Below are 24748 nucleotides of genomic sequence, written 5' to 3' on the forward strand. Positions count from 1 at the left end.
GTAAAAGACTTCAAAGGAAGCCACATATCTAGAGAGGGATGTTACAGGCTACAAGCACAGAAACATGCCCGGCATTTATCAAAAGAAAATATGACAGTTTAACACTGAAGTGGCATAGCACACGACAGGCAGTTCTGAACGCGAGCACGTCTCTACTTTTAGCAAAGAGGGAAAGCATTGCGGCCTCCTTTTCTTCCGGCAGAGACCTTGCTACGGGCAACATAAAACACAAATAGTACTTTGATGCCCCTGGCATAGCCAAGTAACACACAATCTGTCTTTTTACCTACACTTTCCTAATTTAGGACATTTCTAATATCCAGAAAGGCACAAAGGAAATGTTTGACAATTTATTTTTTTTAGGCTGAAGGCATTTTAATTCAGCAGAAAAATGTGAATACGGCAATGCATCAACAAGGCTAATAAAGCAGTTAGTGGTGACCCTATTTTAAAGATGAAAATCTATTGATCATTTGTTTTCCTTTTGTTGATATTTTTTTCTATTAAAGGGACATAACACTCAAATTTTTTTCTTTCATAATTTAAATAGAACAAAGTTTTTAAACAACTTTCTTATGTACTTCTATTATCATATTTTCTGTTTTCTTGTTATCTTTTGCTGAAAAGAAGAAATGTAAGCTCAAGAGTGTGCACGTGTCTGCAACACTACATGGCAGAATCTGAGAATCTGAGGCAGAATCTTCTGAACCAGATAGATCCTCATCAGAGATAGATAAATCAGAATATTGTCGGTCATTTAAAAATTCATCAATTTTATGAGAAGTTTTAAAAAACCTTTTACGTTTATTAGAAGGCGGTATGACAGACAAAGCCTTCTGAATGGAATTGGAAACAAATTCTCTCACATTAACAGGAATATCCTGAGCATTAGATGTTGAAGGACCAGCAACAGGTAATGGACTACTACTAATGGAAATATTGTCTGCATGTAAAAGTTTGTCATGCCAACTATCACAAACTACAACCAGAGGAACAGTTACCACAAGTTTACAACAAATGCACTTAGCTTTGGTAGAACCGACATCAGACAGCAAGATTCCAGTAGTAGATTCTGAGACAAAGTCAGTTTGAGACATCTTGCAATATGTAAGAGAAAAAATAACATATAAAGCAAACTTATCAATTTCCTTATATGACAGTTTCAGGAATGGGAAAAAAATGCAAAACAAAATAAGCCTCTGGAAACCAGAAGCAAAAAGAAATGAAGTCTTAAATAATGTCAAAAGTTTGGCGCCAAGTATGATGCCCACAAGCTGACAAAATATTTTTTGGCGCCAAAAATGTCTGCAACAAACACGAGCGTCATAGATGACGCAACTACGTGAAAAAACTCGGTGCCAACTAAGACGCCGGAAATGACAAAATTACGTCAACAAATGTAATTCTCGCGCCAAAAAAGTCTTGCACCAAGAATGACGCAATAAATGATAGCATTTTACGCTCCCACGAGCCTAACAGCCCGCAATTTAGAAAAGAGAGTCAATTTGAAAACTTCAGGTAAGAATTTTTTTTTTTGTGGATATATGCATTTCCCAAATATGAAACTGACAGTCTGCAAAAAGGAAATATACTGATAAACCAGAATCATGGCAAATATAAGTACAAACATATATTTAGAACTTTAAATATAAAGTGCCAAACCATAGCTGAGAATGTCTTAAATAAAGGAAACATACTTACCAAAAGACACTCATCTACATAAAGTAGATAGCCAAACCAGTACTGAAACGAGAATCAGCAGAGGTAATGGTATATAAGAGTATATCGTCGATCTGAAAAGGGAGGTAGGAGATGAATCTCTACGACCGATAACAGAGAACCTATGAAATAGATCCCCGTTAGGCATGACCATTGTATTCAATAGGTGATACTCCCTTCACATCCCTCTGTCATTCACTGCACTCTGAGAGGAACCGGGCTTCAAAATGCTGAGAAGCGCACATCAACGTAGAAATCTAGCACAAACTTACTTCACCACCTCCATAGGAGGCAAAGTTTATAAAACTGAATTGTGGGTGTGGTGAGGGGTGTATTTATAGGCATTTTGAGGTTTGGGAAACTTTGTCCCTCCTGGTAGGATTGTATATTCCATACGCCACTAGCTCATGGACTCTTGCCAATTACATGAAAGAAATCAGAATCCGTTTCCTGTTGCACTAAGCTTTCCAACCAGAAGGTTGATGCAGCTGCAACATCAGCTATAGAAATTGCAGGCCTAAGAAGATAGCCAGAAAATAATCAAGCTTTCCTTAGATAAGATTCAAGTTTCCTATCTAAAGGATCCTTAAAGGAAGTCTTCCATAGGGAGAGTAGTACGTTTGGCAAGAGTAAAAAAAGCCCCATCAACTTTGGGGATTTTTTCCCAAAACTCCAATCCAAAGTAATTAACACTTCTTTCAACAAGGAACAAATATACTCCATCTTAAAGAGATAAGTAGATTTGTCAGTGTCAATATCTGAGGTAGGATCTTCTAAATCAGATAGATCCTCATCAGAGGAGGATAATTCAGTAAGTTTTCGGTCATTTGAAAATTAATCATCTTTATGAGAAGTTTTAAAAGACCTTTTACATTTATTAGAAGGCGGACAAAGCCTTCTGAATCGCATCAGCAATAAAATCTTTTATATTCACAGGGATATCATGTACATTAGATGTTGAAGGAACAATAGGCATTGTGCTATTACCGATGGATACATTCTCTGCATGTAAAAGCTTATCATGACAACTATTACATACCACAGCTGGAGATGATATCTCCACAAATTTACAACAGATACACTTAGCTTTGGTAGAGCTGTTATCAGGCAGCAGGGTTCCAACAGTGGTTTCTGAGACGGTATCAGATTGAGACATCTTGCAAATGTAAGAGAAAAAACAACATATAAAGCAAAATTATCAATTGCCTTATATGGCAGTTTCAGGAACGGGAAAAAAATGCAAACAGCATATCCCTCTGAGATAAAAAAGGCAAGAGGCATATAGGAATGGGGTTTTAAATAATGAAATGATTTGGCGCCAAGTATGACGCACAACGCAAAATGAAATTTTTTGGTGCTAACAACATCCGGAAATGACACACTGGCGTCATTGCAGACGCAACCTTGTGCAAGTAAACTCGGCGTCAAATAAGATGCTGGAAAAAGACTAATTTGCGTCACCGGACGTACCTTCGCGCTAAAAAAATTCTTGCGCCAAAAATGATGCAATAAACATCAGCATTTTATGACCCCGCGAGCTTAATTTTGCCTGCGAAAATTTAATGAAAAAGCAGTCAATTTGAAAAAATACTATACCCCAGGTAAGAAACATATTTTCCTAAATATGTTTTTTCCCAAATATGAAACTGATAGTTTGCAAAAGGAAATATACATAAACCTGACTCATGGCAAATATAAGTACAATACATATATTTAGAACTTTATATTAATACATAAAGTGCCAAACCATAGCTGAGAGTGTCTTAAGTAATGAAAAACTTAATTTATGCTTACCTGATAAATGTATTTCTCTTGTGATGTATCGAGTCCACGGATTCATCCATACTTGTGGGATATTCTCCTTCCCTACAGGAAGTGGCAAAGAGAGCACCCACAGCAGAGCTGTCTATATAGCTCCTCTCTTAGCTCCACCCCCCCAGTCATTCGACCGAAGGCTAGGAAGAAAAAGGAGAAACTATAGGGTGCAGTGGTGACTGAAGTTTTTAAATAAAAATATACTGCCTGTCTTAAATAAACAGGGCGGGCCGTGGACTCAATACATCACAAGAGAAATAAATTGATCAGGTAAGCATACATTATGTTTTCTCTTGTAAGATGTATCGAGTCCACAGATTCATCCATACTTGTGGGATACCAATACCAAAGGTTTAGGATACGGATGAAGGGAGGGACAAGACAGGTACCTTGAAGGGAGGGACAAGACAGGTACCTTAAACGGAAGGTACCACACTACTTGTAGAACCTTTCTCCCAAAAATAGCCCCAGAAGAAGCAAAAGTATCGAATTTGGAAAATTTGGAAAAAGTATGAAGCGAAGACCAAGTCGCCGCATTACAAATCTGTTCAACAGAAGCCTCATTTTTAAAAGCCCATGTGGAAGCCACAGCTCTAGTAGAATGAGCAGTAATTCTTTCAGGAGGCTGCTGGACAGCAGTCTCATAAGCCAAGCGGATGATGCTTTTCAGCCAAAAGAAAAGAGAGGTAGCCGTAGCCTTTTGACCTCTCCGTTTACAAGAATAAACAACAAACAATGAAGATGTTTGACGGAAATATTTAGTTGCTTGTAAGTAGAACTTTAAAGCACGAACCACATCAAGATTGTGAAACAGACGTTCCTTCTTTGATGAAGGATTAGGACACAGTGAAGGAACAACAATCTCCTGATTGATATTCCTATTAGAAACAACTTTAGGAAGAAACCCAGGTTTGGTACGCAAAACCACCTTATCTGCATGGAAAACAAGGTAAGGTGAATCACACTGTAAAGCAGATAACTCAGAAACTCTTCGAGCCGAAGAGATAGCTACTAAAAACAAAACTTTCCAAGATAGAAGCTTAATATCTATGGAATGCACAGGTTCAAACGGAACCCCTTGAAGAACTTTAAGAACTAAGTTTAGGCTCCATGGCGCAGCAACAGGTTTAAATACAGGCTTGATCCTAACCAAGGCCTGACTAAACACTTGAACATCTGGGACATCTGCCAGACGTTTGTGTAAAAGAATAGACAAAGCAGATATTTGTCCTTGGAGAATGGACAATATTCTAGGAATCCTAATCTTACTCCATGAGTAACCCTTGGATTCACATCAATAAAAATATTTGCGCCAAATCTTATGATGGATCTTCCTGGTGACAGGCTTTCTAGCTTGAATCAGGGTATCAATGACCGACTCAGAGAAAACACGCTTTGATAGAATCAGGCGTTCAATCTCCAAGCAGTCAGACGCAGAGAAATTAGATTTGGATGCGTAATTGGACCTTGGATTAGAAGGTCCTGCCTCATTGGCAGAGTCCACGGTGGAACCAATGACATGTCCACTAGGTCTGCATACCAAGTCCTGCGTGGCCACGCAGGTGCTATCAGAATCACCGAAGCTCTCTCCTGCTTGATTCTGGCAACCAGACGTGGGAGGAGAGGAAACGTGGGAGGAGAGGAAACGGTGGAAATACATAGGCCAGATTGAAGGACCAGGGCACTGCTAGAGCATCTATCAGTACCGCCTGGGGATCCCGGGACCTGGACCCGTAACGAGGAAGTTTGGCATTCTGACGGGACGCCATCAGATCCAATTCTGGTGTACCCCATAGCTGAGTCAGCTGGGCAAATAACTCCAGATGGAGCTCCCACTCCCCCGGATGAAAAGTCTGACGACTTAGGAAATCCGCCTCCCAGTTCTCTACTCCTGGGATATGGATTGCTGAGAGATGGCAAGAGTGAACCCCTGCCCATCGGATTATTTTGGTTACCTCCATCATCGCTAGAGAACTCTGTATTCCTCCTTGATGATTGATATAAGCTACAGTCGTGATGTTGTCCGACTGAAATCTGATGAATTTGGCCGCAGCAAGCTGAGGCCACGCCTGAAGCGCATTGAATATCGCTCTCAGTTCTAGAATATTTATCGAGAGGAGAGTTTCCTCCCGGGACCATAAGCCCTGTGCTTTCAGGGAGTTCCAGACTGCACCCCAGCCTAGCAGGCTGGCATCTGTCGTTACTATGAGCCACTCTGGAATGCGGAAACACCTTCCCTGAGACAGGTGGTCCTGAGACAACCACCAGAGAAGAGAATCTCTGGTCTCCTGGTCCAGATGCAGTTGAGGAGATAAATCTGCATAATCCCCATTACACTGTTTGAGCATGCATAGTTGCAGTGGTCTGAGGTGTAGGCGGGCAAAAGGAACTATATCCATTGCCGCTACCATGAGTCAGATTACCTCCATGCACTGAGCCACTGATGGCCGAGGAATGGAATGAAGAGCTCAGCAAGTGGTTAAGAGTTTTGATTTTCTGACCTCCGTCAGAAATATTTTCATTTCTACCGAGTGTATCAGAGTCCCTAGGAAGGAAACTCTTGTGAGAGGGAAGAGAGAACTCTTTTTTATGTTCACCTTCCACCCGTGAGATCTCAGAAAAGCCAACACGATGTCCGTGTGAGTGGCTAGTTGGAAAGTCGACGCCTGAATTAAGATGTCTAGATAAGGCGCCACTGCTATGCCCCACGGCCTTAGCACCGCCAAAAGGTACCCTAGCAGTTTTGTGAAAATTCTGGGAGCCGTGGCCAACCCGAAGGGAAGGGCCACGAACTGGTAATGCCTGTCCAGAAAGGCAAATCTGAGGAATTGATGATGATCTCTGTGAATAGGGTTGTGTAGATACGCAACCTTTAAGTCCACAATAGTCATATATTGACCCTCCTGGATCAACGGTAGATTAGTCCGAAAAGTCTCCATCTTGAATGATGGTACTCTGAGGAATTTGTTTAGAATTTTGAGATCCAAGATTGGTCTGAAAGTTCCCTCTTTTTTGGGAACCACAAACAGGTTTGAGTAAAACCCTAGCCCTTGTTCCGCTTTTGGAACTGGGTGGAATACTCTCATGGTATGTAGGTCTTCTACACAGCGTAAGAACGCCTCTCTCTTTGTCTGGTTTGCAGACAATTGAGAAATGTGAAATCTCCCCCTTGGAGGAGAGTCTTTGAAGTCCAGAAGATATCCCTGGGACACAATTTCTAAGGCCCAGGAATCGTGAACATCTCTTGCCCAAGCCTGAGCGAAGAGAGAGAGTCTGCCCCCTACTAGATCCAGTCCCGGATTGGGGGCTACCCCTTCATGCTGTCTTAGAGGCAGCTGCAGGCTTCTTGGCCTGTTAACCCTTGTTCCAAGCCTGGTTAGGTCTCCAGACCGACTTGGATTAGGGAAAATTCCCCTCTTGTTTTGCAGCAGGGGAAGCTGAAGCTGGACCACCCTTGAAGTTCCGAAAGGAACGAAAATGATTTCAGTTCAGGCCCGAATAGGGTCTTTCCTTTGAAAGGGATGTTCAAAGTTTAGATTTTGATGACACATCAGTAGACCAGGGATTTAAGCCATAACGCCTTGCGTGCTAAAATGGCCAAACAATTATTTGCTGCTAATTTAGCCAGTTGGAAAGCGGAATCTGTAATGAAAGAATTAGCCAACTTAAGGGCCTTAATTCTGTCCATAATATCCTCTAATGGAGTCTCCATCTGAAGAGCCTCGGACCAGAAAGCAGCTGCAGTAGTTACAGGAACAATGCAAGCAATAGGTTGGAGAAGAAAACCTTGATGAATAAAAATTTTCTTCAGGAGACCCTCTAATTTTTTCTCCATAGGATCTTTGAAAGCACAACTGACTTCGATAGGTATAGTTGTACGCTTAGCCAGAGTAGAAATAGCTCCCTCCACCTTAGGGACCGTCTGCCACGAGACGGGCATGGTGTCATATATGGGAAACATTTTCTTAAAAACAGGAGGGGGAGCGAACGGAAATACCTGGTCTATCCCATTCCTTAGTAACAATATTCATAATCCTCTTAGGGACCGGAAAAACATCAGTGTAAACAGGAACCTCTAAGTATTTGTCCATTTTACACAATTTCTCTGGGACCACTATAGGGTCACAATCATCTAGAGTCGTTAATACCTCCCTGAGCAATAAGCGGAGGTGTTCAAGCTTAAATTTAAATGCCGTCATATCAGAATCTGTCTGAGGGAGCGTCTTTCCTGAATCAGAAATTTCTCCCTCAAATAACAAATCCCTTACCCCTACTTCAGAACATTTTGAGGGTATATCGGATACGGCTACTAAAGACGGCTCAGCATTTGTTCTTAACCCAGAGCTGTCACGCTTTCCTTGTAAACCAGATAGTTTGGATAAAACCTCTGTGAGGGTTGTATTCATAACTGTGGCCATGTCTTGTAAAGTAAATGAATTTGACGCACTAGAGGTACTAGGCATCACTTGTGCGGGCGTTACTGGTTGTGACACTTGGGGAGAGCTAGATGTTAAACCCTCATTTCCTTCTGTCTGATAATCATCTATTGCAATACTTTTAAGTGCTAAAATATGCTCATTATAATTTATAGACATATCAGTGCAAGTGGGACACATTCTAAGAGGGGGTTCCACACTGGTTTCTAAACACATTGAACAAGGATTTTCCTTGGTATCAGACATTTTAAACAGGCTAGTAATGTAACAAGCAAGCTTGGAAAACACTTTAATCAAAGCAAATAACACTTAGGAAAAAAACAGTACTGTGCCTTTAAGAGAAAAAAAAGCTGCACAAACATCCTTACTTGTAGGATATTCTCCTCCCCTACAGGAAGTGGCAGAGAGAGTACCCACAGCAGAGCTGCCTATATAGCTCCCCCCTTAGCTCCACCCCCCAGTCATTCGACCGAAGGCTAGGAAGAAAAAGGAGAAACTATAGGGTGCAGTGGTGACTGAAAGTTTAAAAATATATATGCCTGTCTTAATAAACAGGGAGGGCCGTGGACTTGATAAATCACAAGAGAAATAAATTTATCAGGTAAGCATAAATTATGTTTTCTCTTGTAAGATGTATCGAGTCCACGGATTCATCCTTACTTGTGGGATACCAATACCAAAGCTTTAGGACACAGATGAAGGGAGGGACAAGACAGGGACCTTAAACGGAAGGCACCACTGCTTGTAGAACCTTTCTCCCAAAAATAGCCTCCGAAGAAGCAAAAGTATAAAAAATTTAAAATTTGGAAAAAGTATGAAGCGAAGACCAAGTCGCCGCTTTACAAATCTGTTCAACAGAAGCCTCATTTTTAAAAGCCATGTGGAAGCCACAGCTCTAGTAGAATGAGCAGTAATTCTTTCAGGAGGCTGCTGTCCAGCAGTCTCATAGGCCAAACGGATGATGCTTTTCAGCCAAAAGGAAAGAGAGGTAGCCGTAGCCTTCTGACCTCTCCAATTACCAGAATAAACAACAAACAATGAAGATGTTTGACGGAAATCTTTAGTTGCTTGTAAGTAGAACTTTAAAGCACGAACCACATCAAGATTGTGCAACAGACGTTCCTTCTTTGAAGAAGGATTAGGACACAGAGAAGGAACATCAATCTCTTGATTGATATTCCTGTTAGAACCAACCTTAGGGAGGAACCCAGGTTTGGTACGCAAAACCACCTTATCTGCATGGAAAATAAGATAAGGGGAATCACACTGTAAAGCATATAGCTCAGAAACTCTTTGAGCCGAAGAGATAGCTACTAAAAACAAAACTTTCCAAGATAGAAGCTTAATATCAATGGAATGCATAGGTTCAAACGGAACCCCTTGAAGAACTTTAAGAACTAAATTTAGGCTCCATGGCGGAGCAACAGGTTTAAATACAGGCTTGATTCTGACCAAAGCCTGACTAAATGCTCGAACGTCTGGGACATCTGCCAGGCGTTTGTGTAGAAGAATAGACAAAGCAGATATTTGTCCTTATAAGGAACTAGCTGATAATCCCTTCTCCAAACCTTGTTGGAGAAAAGACAATATTCTAGGAATCCTAATCTTACTCCACGAGTAACCTTTGGATTCACACCAATAAAGATATTTGCGCCAAATCTTATGATAGATCTTCCTGGTGACAGGCTTTCTAGCCTAAATCAGGATATCAATGACCGACTCAGAGAAACCACGCTTTGATAGAATCAGGCGTTCAATCTCCAAGCAGTCAGGCGCAGAGAAATTAGATTTGGATGCACGAACAGACCTTAGATTAGAAGGTCCCGCCTCATTGGAAGAGATCATGGTAGAACCAAGGACATGTCCACTAGGTCTGCATACCAAGTCCTGCGTGACCACGCAGGTGCTATCAGAATCACACAAAGCTCTCTCCTGCTTTATTCTGGCAACCAGACATGGGAGGAGAGGAAACGGTGGAAATACATAGGCCAGATTGAAGGACCAGGGCACTGCAAGAGCATCTATCAGTACCGCCTGGGGATCCCGGGACCTGGACCCGTAACGAGGAAGTTTGGCATTCTGACGGGACGCCATCAGATCCAATTCTGGTGTGCCCCATAGCTGAGTCAGCTGGGCAAATACCTCCGGATGGAGCTCCCACTCCCCCGGATGAAAAGTCTGACGACTTAGGAAATCCGCCTCCCAGTTCTCTACCCCTGGGATATAGATTGCTGAGAGATGGCAAGAGTGATCCTCCGCCCATCGGATTATTTTGGTTACCTCCATCATCGCTAGAGAACTCAGTGTTCCTCCTTGATGATTGATATAAGCTACAGTCGTGATGTTGTCCGACTGAAATCTGATAAATTTGGCCGCAGCTATCTGAGGCCACGCCTGGAGCGCATTGAATGTTTATCGGGAGTAGAGTTTCCTCCTGAGACCATAAGCCCTGTGCCTTCAGAGAGTTCCAGACTGCACCCCAGCCTAGCAGGCTGGCATCTGTTGTTACTATGAGCCACTCCGGCCTGCGGAAACACATTTCCTGAGACAGGTGGTCCTGAGACAACCACCAGAGAAGAGAATCTCTGGTCTCCTGGTCCAGATGCAATTGAGGAGATAAATCTGCATAATCCCCATTCCACTGTTTGAGCATGCATAGTTGCAGTGGTCTGAGGTGTAGGCGGGCAAAAGGAACTATGTCCATTGCCGCTACCATGAGTCCAATTACCTCCATACACTGACCCACTGATGGCTGAGGAATGGAATAAAGAGCTCGGCAAGTGGTTAAGAGTTTTGATTTTGTGACCTCCGTCAGAAATATTTTCATTTCTACCGAGTCTATCAGAGTCCCTAGGAAGGAAACTCTTGTGAGAGGGAAGAGAGAACTCTTTTTTATGTTCACCTTCCACCCGTGAGATCTCAGAAAAGCCAACACAAAATTTTTACAGTAGCATCATAAAGCCTTAGTAACTTTGCACAGCTATGCAAATAACAATTAACCCCTTAATGTAAAAACCGGATTGACAAAACGTCAAAAAACGGTAAAAAGCGTTCAGCACCTTGCCACAGCTCTGCTGTGGCACCTACTTGCCCTTTAGGAACGATTTGTGGGGGAAAAAACTTCTTTACAGCCCTCAAACACAGTAGGAAGCTCTGGAGAAGCAGCTGGATGTCTCTGAGATAAAAAAACTGCGCAACTGAGGCGCGAAAATAGGCCCCTCCCACCTCATTCGATGTTATGGGGCCTAAAAGAAACACAACAGAGTGTTTCTTAAACTAGCCATGTGGGTTAATAACCCTTAAACAAGCCACAATGACCCCTTAAAGTCCCTCAAAAAACGTTATATTTGCATTTTTTATAAAAAACAAAAACGTTTTTTATCCTATCAGTGTCACCAGTAACTGAGCCCTTTATGCAAGCTGGGATTCCTACTAAGTGTCTGAATAAAGCTTTACCCTTCCCTCATGGGGATATTGCCAGCCTTTTCTAAAATTAACACAGTCTGTCTAGAAAAAAATAGACTGAACATACCTCAATGCAGTTTAGCCTGCAAACCGTTCCCCCAACTGAAGTTTTCCTGTTCTCTTCAGCCCTTGTCAGAACAGCAGTGGATCTTAGTTACAAAGTGCTAAGATCATCATCCTCCTTGCAGAAATCTTCATCCCTTTTCTGCCAGAGAGTAAATAGTACACACCTGTACCATTTAAAATAACAAACTTTTGCTTGAGAAAATAAAAACTAACATTTTTGTCACCACACTCACTTTACCCTTCCTAGTACTTAGAGTAGACAAAGAGAATGAGTGGGGGTGGAGCTAAGGGAGGAGCTATATAGACAGCTCTGTTGTGGGTGCTCTCTTTGCCACTTTTTGTAGGGAAGGAGAATATCCCACAAGTATGGATGAATCCGTGGACTCGATACATCTTACAAGAGAAAACTTCTTTACAGCCCTCAAACACAGTAGGAACCTCTGGAGTCGTAGCTGGATGTCTCTGAGGAAAAGAAACTGCGCAACTGAGGCGCAAAAATAGGCCCCTCCCACCTCATTCGATGTTATGGGGTCTAAAAGAAACACAACAGAGTGTTTCTTAAACTAGCCATAAGGGTTAATAACCCTTAAAAAAGCCACAATGGCCCCTTAAAGTCCCTAAAAAAACGTTATAATTGCATTCTTTTATAAAAAGCAAAAACATTTTTTCCTATCAGTGTCACCAGTAACTAATGAGCCCTTTATGCAAGCTGGGATTCCTACTGTCTGAATACAGCTTACCCTTCCCTCATGGGGATATTGCCAGTCTTTTCTAGAATAATCACAGTCTGTCTAGAAAAAAATAAACTGAACATACCTCAATGCAGTTTAGCCTGCAAACTGTTCCCCCAACTGAAGTTTTCCTGTACTCTTCAGGCCTTGTGAGAACAGCAGTGGATCTTAGTTACAAAGTGCTAAGATCATCATCCTCCTTGCAGAAATCTTCATCCCTTTTCTGCCATTTTTGTCACCACACTCACTTTACCCTTCCTAGTACTTAGAGTAGGCAAAGAGAATGAGTGGGGGGGGGGGGGTGGAGCTAAGGGTGGAGCTATATAGACAGCTCTGCTGTGGGTGCTCTCTTTGCCACTTCCTGTAGGGAAGGAGAATATCCCACAAGTATGGATGAATCCGTGGACTCGATACATCTTACAAGAGAAACATACTTACCGAAAGACACCCATCCACATATAGCAGATAGCCAAACCAGTACTGAAACGGTTATCAGTAGAGGTAATGGAATATGAGAGTATATCGTCGATCTGAAAAGGGAGGTAGGAGATGAATCTCTACGACAGATAACAGAGAACCTTTGAAAAAGATTTCCTGTGAGGAAGCCCAATTAATATAAAAAAAAAATATGGTGCTTAACAATAGGTACACCACTACTGGAATAAACCAATAGGAAGCCAAAACCAGTGATAAAACATAACAGCTTAGGATCTGGAATAGGAGTATATTGACAAACCAACAGGTCCCTACAATATCCGTGGAAAGGCTTGTGACTAAATAACTGCATTACCCATCTGTCTGAGAAACCCTCTCACTCAAGAATCAAAGGCACATCTCCATTCTTCAACCTATTCCAGCGGAGACAAAAACAAGACAGATACCTATGAGGTGGGAGGGGATTAATAGTGCTCTTGGGGTTTGGGAATCTACTCATAGTTGTAGGTAAGAGTAATTCCCATGAGTAATGTATCGTGGACTCTAACCACCTGTTTGAAAGAAAACTATAAAACAGAATAAAGGATTACATAGCAAATAACAGCACATAATGGATTAAAAAAAATGTACCCCAAATTTGAAGTCAAGCTCTGATGATCAGAGTGCCTTACCACCTCTACTGGTCCTGAGAAGCTATCGATATGCTGAGAAGGTTACAGCAACACAGGAAAGGATTAGAACACTTAAATGGCGCCCTTAAACAGTAAATGGTGAGCTCTAAAGCTAAAAACTCAAAGGTAGATCCACAAACTAGCAGCTCACTGTAGACCAGGTGATTAGTAGATAAGTCTACATTTTACCTGGGAGGCCAGTGACATTTCTCATTGAGAAAAATGACCTTTTTTGACGGGCTGATAACTCCTTGTTTGTCGTCTGAACAACAGGTACGTTAGAGGATCCCCGTTCAAATAATAAGTAGATCTTTCACTTCTCCCTTTATCAAGAAGGCAAACGAAAATGGCTGGCAATCATGGGAAGTTAAAGGGATTTAAAGCTCTGGTGTATCGGGTGTCTTTTGCCTCCTCCTAGTGGTCCGGTGGGGAATATTCCTACACATGGTTACTCGTAGACTCTCAACATCTGGTAAAGAAAAAAACTTGTAATCACAAGAGATTTCTGCTATCTTGCTATAGAATAACATCAGCCAAATCTAAACATATTAAAAACAAGTTAACACCTTGTTTACTACAATTACTTTTCAGCATCCAAACTCCACTTGCCTCTTTTGGAGGAGTCAATCTGGGCTTAAAGGGACATTTAAAACTAAATACATTTCATAAGCATAGAATTGCTGTTATTCCCTGTTTCCCATGTTGAAATCTATCTTTCACTACATTCCAGAGCTGCCTTGCCTTTTCTGCACATGTGCAGTAACTCATATTCAGTTTTCTGCAGTGTAACCTAGGTCCCATAATGGTAGCACCTATGATTAGAGGGAGGTGAATGAAATGTGCTTAGTGTTCCAGTCTGCAGCTGACAAAGTAAGCCACACTCCATTTGTTAGTATAATACATTGCTTTGCAGCTGTTATTTGCCAAGTCCAATTAGGACAGACATGTAGATGGGTTAGTCCTTGGAAGTCTGCAGTGTGCTTTTCAGGTATAAGAATCATAAAAAAGAGCAAAATGACATGAAAATAGGGCAACATAAAATATAATAAAAGTATTTATCAAAAATATTTTACTGTACATAACTTAACATTTTATACACAAAAATGTCAGTGTCACTGTCTCTTTAGGTACAAATAAAGAATGGCATCTTCAAGAATGTGTGACATTTGCATAAAGAGAATCAACACACATGTAAGTCTGAGCTTTATTTAAAATGGTGGTCAGCACAGAGGGAGACATCTAAATGTTTGGGAAAAGCATAAACCATGCATAAACATTTATCTTAGCCTTGGTATATATTACTGGAGTAATAAAACTCTATAATCTGTTAAAACAAATAAACTACTCAAGAGATGAAGTATATTGTCGCGCTTGAGAATCGCACAGTATTTATGTGTAATAATAAAAAGCTATAATGTATTAGAGCTTGCTATTATATAAACCAACACTTAAAGTGAAGGTAAACTTTGATGAATGAAAGCCCATTTTTTAAAAATACTATTAAAAACAGGGGCACTTTCATTCATCAAAGTTTAGAAGGCAGCCGTTTTGATTAAAAACTTACCGCTTTTCTTTTCACAGCCAGAGCAACTTCCTGCACCCGGTGATCCTCTTTTCACACGTCATCAATGACTAATCCAGCTACCCCCCATAAGGCCGTGCCAAGATTGGAGGAAGCTGGATTAGTCATTGATGACGTGTGAAGAGAGGATCTCCGGGTGCGGGAAGCTGCTCTGGCTGTGAAAAGAAGAAAGGTAAGTTTTTAATCAAAACGGCTGCCTTCTAAACTTTGATGAATGAAAGTGCCCCTGTTTTTAATAGTATTTTTAAAAAACAGGCTTTCATTCATCAAAGTTTACCATCACTTTAAGATTTGTGAATTTAATTTTGCTTAATAACCATATATTCATGAACGGTTTGATGAAAGAGGCCTCCAGTCACAAATATAATAAGTGATCTCAAATATCAGATGCTCTAATCTTTAAGTCAATACATCTAAGGAGGTGTATACTTTAAAAACAAAATTTATGCTTACCTGATAAATTCCTTTCTCCTGTAGTGTAGTCAGTCCACGGGTCATCCATTACTTATGGGATTATAACTCCTCCCTAACAGGAAGTGCAAGAGGATCACCCAAGCAGAGCTGCTATATAGCTCCTCCCCTCTACGTCATACCCAGTCATTCGACCGAAACCAAACGAGAAAGGAGAAACTATAGGGTGCAGTGGTGACTGGAGTTTAATTTAAAATTTAGACCTGCCATAAAAAACAGAGCGGGCCGTGGACTGACTACACTACAGGAGAAAGGAATTTATCAGGTAAGCATAAATTTTGTTTTCTCCTGTTAAGTGTAGTCAGTCCACGGGTCATCCATTACTTATGGGATACCAATACCAAAGCTAAAAGTACACGGATGACGGGAGGGACAGGCAGGATCTTTACACAGAAGGAACCACTGCCTGAAGAACCTTTCTCCCAAAAACAGCCTCCGAAGAAGCAAAAGTGTCAAATTTGTAAAATTTGGAAAAAGTGTGAAGTGAAGACCAAGTTGCAGCCTTGCAAATCTGTTCAACAGAGGCCTCATTCTTAAAGGCCCAAGTGGAAGCCACAGCTCTAGTAGAATGAGCTGTAATTCTTTCAGGAGGCTGCTGTCCAGCAGTCTCATAGGCTAAACGTATTATGCTACGAAGCCAAAAAAAAGAGAGAGGTAGCAGAAGCTTTTTGACCTCTCCTCTGTCCAGATAAACGACAAACAGGGAAGAAGTTTGGCGAAAATCTTTAGTTGCCTGTAAATAAAATTTCAGGGCACGGACTACGTCCAGATTGTGCAGAAGTCGTTCCTTCTTTGAAGAAGGGTTAGGGCACAATGATGGAACAACAATCTCTTGATTGATATTCCTGTTAGTGACTACCTTAGGTAAGAACCCAGGTTTAGTACGCAGAACTACCTTGTCTGAATGAAAAATCAGATAAGGAGAATCACAATGTAAGGCCGATAACTCAGAGACTCTTCGAGCCGAGGAAATAGCCATTAAAAACAGAACTTTCCAAGATAACAGCTTGATATCAATGGAATGAAGGGGTTCAAACGGAACACCCTGTAAAACGTTAAGAACTAAGTTTAAGCTCCATGGCGGAGCAACAGTCTTAAACACAGGCTTAATCCTGGCCAAAGCCTGACAAAAAGCCTGAACGTCTGGAACTTCTGACAGACGTTTGTGTAAAAGGATGGACAGAGCTGAGATTTGTCCCTTTAAAGAACTAGCAGATAAACCCTTTTCTAAACCTTCTTGTAGAAAAGACAATATCCTAGGAATCCTAACCTTACTCCATGAGTAACTCTTGGATTCGCACCAATGCAAATATTTACGCCATATTTTATGGTAAATTTTCCTGGTAACAGGTTTCCTCGCCTGTATTAAGGTATCAATTACTGACTCCGAAAATCCACGCTTTGATAAAATCAAGCGTTCAATCTCCATGCAGTCAGCCTCAGAGAAATTAGATTTTGATGTTTGAAAGGACCCTGAATCAGAAGGTCCTGTCTCAGAGGCAGAGACCAAGGTGGACAGGATGACATGTCCACTAGATCTGCATACCAGGTCCTGCGTGGCCACGCAGGCGCTATTAGAATCACCGATGCTCTCTCCTGTTTGATCCTGGCAATCAATCGAGGAAGCATCGGGAAGGGTGGAAACACATAAGCCATGTTGAAGGCCCAAGGTGCTGTCAGAGCATCTATCAGAACCGCTCCCGGGTCCCTGGACCTGGACCCGTAACAAGGAAGCTTGGCGTTCTGGCGAGACGCCATGAGATCCAGATCTGGTTTGCCCCAACGCCGAAGTATTTGGGCAAAGACCTCCGGATGAAGTTCCCACTCCCCCGGATGAAAAGTCTGGCGACTTAGAAAATCCGCCTCCCAGTTCTCCACGCCTGGGATGTGGATCGCTGATAGGTGGCAAGAGTGAGACTCTGCCCAGTGAATTATCTTTGAGACTTCCATCATCGCTAGGGAACTCCTTGTCCCTCCCTGATGGTTGATGTAAGCCACAGTCGTGATGTTGTCCGACTGAAACCTGATGAACCTCAGAGTTGCTAACTGAGGCCAAGCCAGAAGGGCATTGAAAACTGCTCTTAATTCCAGAATGTTTATGGGAAGGAGACTCTCCTCCTTAGTCCATGATCCCTGAGTCTTCAGGGAATTCCAGACAGCGCCCCAACCTAGCAGGCTGGCGTCTGTTGTTACAATCGTCCAATCTGGTCTGCTGAAGGGCATCCCCTTGGACAGATGTGGCCGAGAGAGCCACCATAGAAGAGAATTTCTGGTCTCTTGATCCAGATTCAGCATAGGGGACAAATCTGAGTAATCCCCATTCCACTGACTTAGCATGCACAATTGCAGTGGTCTGAGATGCAGGCGTGCAAAGGGTACTATGTCCATTGCTGCTACCATTAAGCCGATTACCTCCATGCATTGAGCCACTGACGGGTGTGGAATGGAATGAAGGACACGGCAAGCATTTAGGAGTTTTGTTAACCTGTCCTCTGTCAGGTAAATTTTCATTTCTACAGAATCTATAAGAGTCCCTAAGAAGGGAACTCTTGTGAGTGGCAATAGAGAACTCTTTTCTTCGTTCACCTTCCACCCATGTGACCTTAGAAATGCCAGGACTAACTCTGTATGAGACTTGGCAGCTTGGAAACTTGACGCTTGTATCAGAATGTCGTCTAGGTACGGAGCTACCGATATTCCTCGCGGTCTTAGTACCGCCAGAAGAGAACCCAGAACCTTTGTAAAGATTCTTGGAGCAGGGAAGAGCTACAAACTGGTAATGCCTGTCTAGGAAGGCAAACCTTAGGTACCGGTAATGATCTTTGTGAATCGATATGTGAAGGTAGGCATCCTTTAAATCCACTGTGGTCATGTACTGACCCTTTTGGATCATGGGTAAGATTGTCCGAATAGTTTCCATTTTGAACGATGGAACTCTTAGGAATTTGTTTAGGATCTTTAAATCCAAGATTGGTCTGAAGGTTCCTTCTTTCTTGGGAACCACAAACAGATTTGAGTAAAACCCTTGTCCGTGTTCCGACCGCGGAACCGGGTGGATCACTCCCATTAGTAAAAGATCTTGTACACAGCGTAGAAACGCCTCTTTCTTTATCTGGTTTGCTGACAACCTTGAAAGATGAAATCTCCCTTTTGGAGGAGAAGCTTTGAAGTCCAGAAGATATCCCTGAGATATGATCTCTAACGCCCAGGGATCCTGGACATCTCTTGCCCAAGCCTGGGCGAAGAGAGAAAGTCTGCCCCCCACTAGATCCGTTTCCGGATTGGGGGCCCTCACTTCATGCTGTCTTAGGGGCAGCAGCAGGTTTTCTGGCCTGCTTGCCCTTGTTCCAGGTCTGGTTAGGTTTCCAGCCCTGTCTGTAGCGAGCAACAGTTCCTTCCTGTTTTGGAGCGGAGGAAGTTGATGCTGCTCCTGCCTTGAAGTTACGAAAGGCACGAAAATAAGACTGTCTAGCCCTTGGTTTGGCTCTGTCTTGAGGCAGGGCATGGCCCTTACCTCCAGTAATGTCAGCGATAATTTCTTTCAAACCGGGCCCGAATAATGTCTGCCCTTTGAAAGGTATGTTAAGCAATTTAGATTTAGAAGTCACATCGGCTGACCAGGATTTAAGCCACAGCGCTCTGCGCGCCTGAATGGCGAATCCGGAGTTCTTAGCCGTAAGTTTAGTTAAGTGTACTACGGCATCAGAAATAAATTAATTAGCTAGCTTAAGGACTCTAAGCTTGTCTGACATCTCATCCAACGTAGCTGAGCTAATGGTCTCTTCCAGAGACTCAAACCAGAATGCCGCCGCAGCCGTGACAGGCGCAATGCATGCAAGGGGTTGCAATATAAAACCTTGTTGAACAAACATTTTCTTAAGGTTACCCTCTAACTTTTTATCCATTGGATCTGAAAAAGCACAGCTATCCTCCACCGGGATAGTGGTGCGCTTAGCCAAAGTAGAAACTGCTCCCTCCACCTTAGGGACCGTCTGCCATAAGTCCCGTGTGGTGGCGTCTATTGGAAACATTTTCCTAAATATAGGAGGGGGTGAGAAAGGCACACCGGGTCTGTCCCACTCCTTGTTAACAATTTCTGTAAGCCTTTTAGGTATAGGAAAAACGTCAGTACACGTCGGTACCGCAAAATATTTATCCAGCCTACATATTTTCTCTGGGATTGCAACCGTGTTACAATCATTAAGAGCCGCTAATACCTCCCTTAGTAACACACGGAGGTTCTCAAGCTTAAATTTAAAATTTGAAATGTCTGAATCCAGTTTATTTGGATCAGATCCGTCACCCACAGAATGAAGCTCTCCGTCTTCATGTTCTGCAAATTGTGACGCAGTATCAGACATGGCCCTATTATTATCAGCGCACTCTGTTCTCACCCCAGAGTGGTCGCGTTTACCCCTAAATTCTGGCAATTTAGATAAAACTTCAGTCATAACATTAGCCATGTCTTGCAAAGTGATTTGTAAGGGCCGCCCTGATGTACTTGGCGCCACAATATCACGCACCTCCTGAGCGGGAGATGCAGGTACTGACACGTGAGGAGAGTTAACACAAATTTCTATTGGGCTCCACATTGGCCTTTGAACATATTGCACAAAGAGATTCCTCTGTGTCAGACATGTTTAAACAAACTAGCAATTAGACTAGCAAGCTTGGAAAATACTTTTCAAATAAATTTACAAGCAATATAAAAAACGTTACTGTGCCTTTAAGAAGCACACAAAACTGTCACAGTTGAAATAACAATGAACCGGATTAGTTATAGCAACCAAATTTTCACAGTAAATGCATTAAGTTAGCAAAGGATTGCACCCACTAGCAAATGGATGATTAACCCCTTAATACCAAAAAACGGATAACAATTAAAAATATAAACGTTTTTATCACAGTCAAAGCACAGTCTCACAGGTCTGCTGTGAGTGATTACCTCCCTCAAAACTAGTTTTGGAGACCCCTGAGCTCTGTAGAGACGTCCTGGATCATGCAGGGAGAAAAAGGAAGACTGTGACTGAATTTCTACTGCGCAATAAAGCGCCAAAATAGGCCCCTCCCACTCATAATACAACAGTGGGGAAGCTCAGTAAACTGATTTTATTCATAAACAAACGACAGCCATGTGGAAAAATAATGCCCATAAAATTTTTCACCAAGTACCTCAGAGAAAAAACGATTAACATGCCAGTAAACGTTTTAAATATAAAATTATGAAATGTTATCAAAAAGCCTGCTGCTAGTCGCTTTCACTGCAGAATAGGCTAAAAGTTATATGTATACAGTATTTTCTTAGTGAAGTGCCATTCCCCAGAAATACTTCAGTGTAAACATACATACATATCAGCCTGATACCAGTTGCTACTACTGTATTTAAGGCTGCACTTACATTACATCGGTATTAGCAGTATTTTCTCAGTCAATTCCATTCCTTAGAAAATAATATACTGCAACATACCTCCTTGCAGGTGAACCCTGCCCGCTGTCCCCTGTTCTGAAGTTACCTCGCTCCTCAGAATGGCCGAGAACAGCAAATGGATCTTAGTTACGTCCGCTAAGATCATACACAAACTCAGGTAGATTCTTCTTCTAATGCTGCCTGAGAAAAAACAACACACTCCGGTGCTGTTTAAAATAACAAACTTTTGATTGAAGAAATAAAAACTAAGTTTAACAACCACAGTCCTCTCACACGTCCTATCTATTAGTTAGGTGCAAGAGAATGACTGGGTATGACGTAGAGGGGAGGAGCTATATAGCAGCTCTGCTTGGGTGATCCTCTTGCACTTCCTGTTAGGGAGGAGTTATAATCCCATAAGTAATGGATGACCCGTGGACTGACTACACTTAACAGGAGAAATAATGGAATTCTTGACATTTGTATTTATTTTTTATTTTTTCACAGACCTGTGCATTTTCCTACAATTTTGAATTAAAAACTTACTACCTTTGATTAAAAAAAAGAAAAAAAAAAAAAGGGAATCACCTTCGAAAAACACACTTTGATAATATGCAAACAATATTCCATTGAAAGAAACGGACAGGAAGATAATACAAGATTTTTGTTTGAAAGGTAAATTAAATATTTCTCACACACTGATTTATTTCTAACATAAAAATGTAACTCCAGATCGACATACAATTTTAGATTGTTACCTTGTTAAAAATTCAACAACAGCATCTCCTAAAAATTCCAGACGTTCATTATGATTAATCCTGTAAAAATAAAGAATTTAGTGAAAACACTTGTTACATAAAACTGTGAAACTAAAGTTAATAAATACATGCATTTCCTTCAGCTTTCAATTTACTTAGATCATATTTGAATATTAGCCGAGTGCGAACATTTTCATAACAGATCAACAACTGTATTTTTGATTAAATGTTTTTCAGTGACCAAAATCCTTCTTGCCACTTATCTTATTGGGAGGAGATCAACCAGACATGTTACTGGACAGTACTTGCTGCAGTAATTATGTTAAATCAATGGACTTTTGTTGTAGTTCCTTATCTCATTACCTCTGCTGAAGCCAATTGGGGACAGACATGAAACAAAGGAGGTATATTTGCATAGCCATAAATTACTGGCCATGTTAAGAATTGCTATTTTTCAAGTTCTTGGGAAAAATCCCCAGTCCTTTACTGGAGTGAAACCCCTTTATCTCAAAGATCTTTAATAGGACATCAAAGACATATAAAGGATTTTTCCATTATTTACAGTTGTGCTCATAAGTTTACATACCCCGGCAGAATTTATCATTTCTTGGACATTTTTCAGAGAATATGAATGATAACACAAACACTTTTCTTTCACTCATGGTTAGTGTTTGGCTGAAGCCATTTATTATCAATCAACTGCATTTACTCTTTTTAAATCATAATGACAACAGAAACTACCCAAATGACCCTGATCAAAAGTTTACATACCCTAGTGATTTTGACCTGATAACATGCACACAAGTTGACAAAAAGGTGTTTGAATGGCTATTAAAGGTAACCATCCTCACCTGTGATCTGTTTTCTTGTAATGAGTGTGTGCGTATAAAAGGTCAATGAGTTTCTGGACTCCTGACATACCCTTGCATCTTTCATCCAGTGCTGCACTGACGATTCTGGATTCATGGGGAAAGCAAAAGAATTGTTAAAGGATCTGTGGGAAAAGGTAGTTGAACTGTATAAAACAGGAAAGTGATATAAAAAGATATCCAAGGAATTGAGAATGCAAATCAGCAATGTTCAAACTCTAATAAAGAAGTGGAAAAGTAGGGGTTCTGTTGAAACCAAACCACGGTCAGGTAGACCAACTAGAATTTCAGCCACAACTGCCAGGAAAATTGTTCAGGATGCAAAGAGAAACCCACAAATAACTTCAGGTGAAATACAGGACATGTGGTGTGGCTGTTTCAAGATGCACAATAAGGAGGCACTTGAAGAAAGATGGGCTGCATGGTAGAGTCGCCAGAAGAAAGCCATTACTACATAAATGCCACAAAGTATCCCGCTTACAATACGCTAAACAGCACAGAGACAAGCCTCAAACCTTTTGGCACAAAGTAATTTGGAGTGATGAGACCAAAATTGAGCTTTTTGGCCACAACCATAAACGCTACATTTGGAGAGGAGTCAACAAGGCCTATGATGAAAGGTACACCATTCCTACTGTGAAACATGGAGGTAGATCGCTGATGTTTTGGGGATGTGTGAGCTACAAAAGGCACAGGAAATTTTGTCAGAATTGATGGCAAGATGAATGCAGTATGTTATCAAACAGTACGCCTATTTTTTTACTACTTGATTAGAGTTTGAACACTGCTGATTTGCATTCTCAATTCCTTGAATATCTTTTTATATCCCTTTCCTGTTTTATACAGTTCAACTACCTTTTTCCCACAGATCCATTGACAATTCTTTTTCTCTCCCCATGACTCAGAATCCAGAAACGTCAGTGCAGTACTGGATGAAAGATGCAAGGGTCTGTCAGGAGTCCAGAAACTCATTGACCTTTTATACACACACACTAATTACAAGAAAACAGATCACAGGTGATGATGGTTACCTTTGATAGCCATTCAAACCCCTTTGTGTCAACTTGTGTGCATGATATCAGGCCAAAATCACCACGGTATGTAAACTTTTGATCAGGGTCATTTGGGTAGTTTCTGTTGTCATTATGAGTTAAAAAGAGTAAACACAGTTGATTAATAATAAATGGCTTCAGCCAAACACTAACCATGAGTGAAAGAAAAGTTTTTGTGTTATCATTCATATTCTCTGAAAAATGGCCAAGAAATCATAAATTCTGCCAGGGTATGTAAACTTATGAGCACAACTGTATACGTTTTATTGGTGTCTTTGAAAAGCATACCTAGATGGCTCAGGAGCAACAATGCGCTTATGCGAGTTAAATCATTTTAGGTCTGGAATCCAAGAGATATTTTAGAGGGATTTTAATTGATAACTTCTAATGAAGATGCGCTAGCTACAAAAAAAAAAGTGCCGTACGGGTAGAGCGCTGATTGGAGGACAGTCCAAATGAATGGCACGGCTAGATGAAAAAGTAAGTTACAGTGCATCTTCATTAGAAGTGATCAGTTAAAGTCCCTCTAAAATATCCCTTAGAGCTTGGGCTCGATTTTAAAACAAGTAAAAATGTACAATCACTAACTAAACAGGTCTATTTATGATATCACAACACTATGCAAAAAGTACATTCACATGTAGAAAATTATATATAAAACAGAAGATAGGGAAGTCTGTCCACCTAAAATTTCAGTTCTGTATCAAGCTGTTTTAATTGTATATAATGTGTTTATTTGCATGGCACACTTCTTTGGGTCCACATTTGTCCACTCCTAGTATAAATGTACATATGTGAATAAAGAGAGAAATGTTTCCTACCTTGAAGGCACTGGGTCGTCGTTTCCCAAGCGTGACATTATATTTATCAATGTATTTATTCCTATTAACAGACAAAATAAAATTAAAATAAATTAAAATGATTTATAAACCTGGGTAATACAACTTCAAATATCAACACACTGAAAATTAATAAATTGTGTTCAGAACAAGAAAAAGGCTGGATATGTATGTTTAAACACTGTTTTGTTTGTTTTTTAACAGCAACTTTATCAGTTTAAGTTTATCATTTTAAGTTATAAATTTAAGGTATGAACATTTTTTTATGGCACTTTAATTTGGAAAAAAAAAAAAAACACAACAAGAAAAAAACCCAATTACCACTAACCCACATTCTCAGTAATTATACAATCAGTTTTGCATTTGTAATTTTTCAGTTTTGCTCCAGTTTGGTTTCCGAGACAAATAAAGGATACAGTTAGACTTGTAAAC

The 24748-nt window shown here is 41.0% G+C and overlaps 1 protein-coding gene across 1 annotated transcript in view; it reads right to left on the bottom strand.

Annotated features, from left to right (window-relative positions):
* Positions 1-24748, bottom strand: part of DROSHA (drosha ribonuclease III) — a 734939-nt gene that overhangs the window by 274237 nt on the left and 435954 nt on the right. The window contains exons 19-20 of the mRNA XM_053714616.1: positions 24299-24359; positions 21557-21616 (exon numbers count right to left, since the gene is read on the bottom strand). Coding sequence (XP_053570591.1) covers positions 21557-21616; positions 24299-24359 — 121 coding nt within the window. The remainder of the gene's footprint in view (positions 1-21556; positions 21617-24298; positions 24360-24748) is intronic.

Source organism: Bombina bombina, chromosome 5 (assembly GCF_027579735.1).
Source record: "Bombina bombina isolate aBomBom1 chromosome 5, aBomBom1.pri, whole genome shotgun sequence".
Lineage (NCBI taxonomy): Eukaryota > Metazoa > Chordata > Amphibia > Anura > Bombinatoridae > Bombina > Bombina bombina.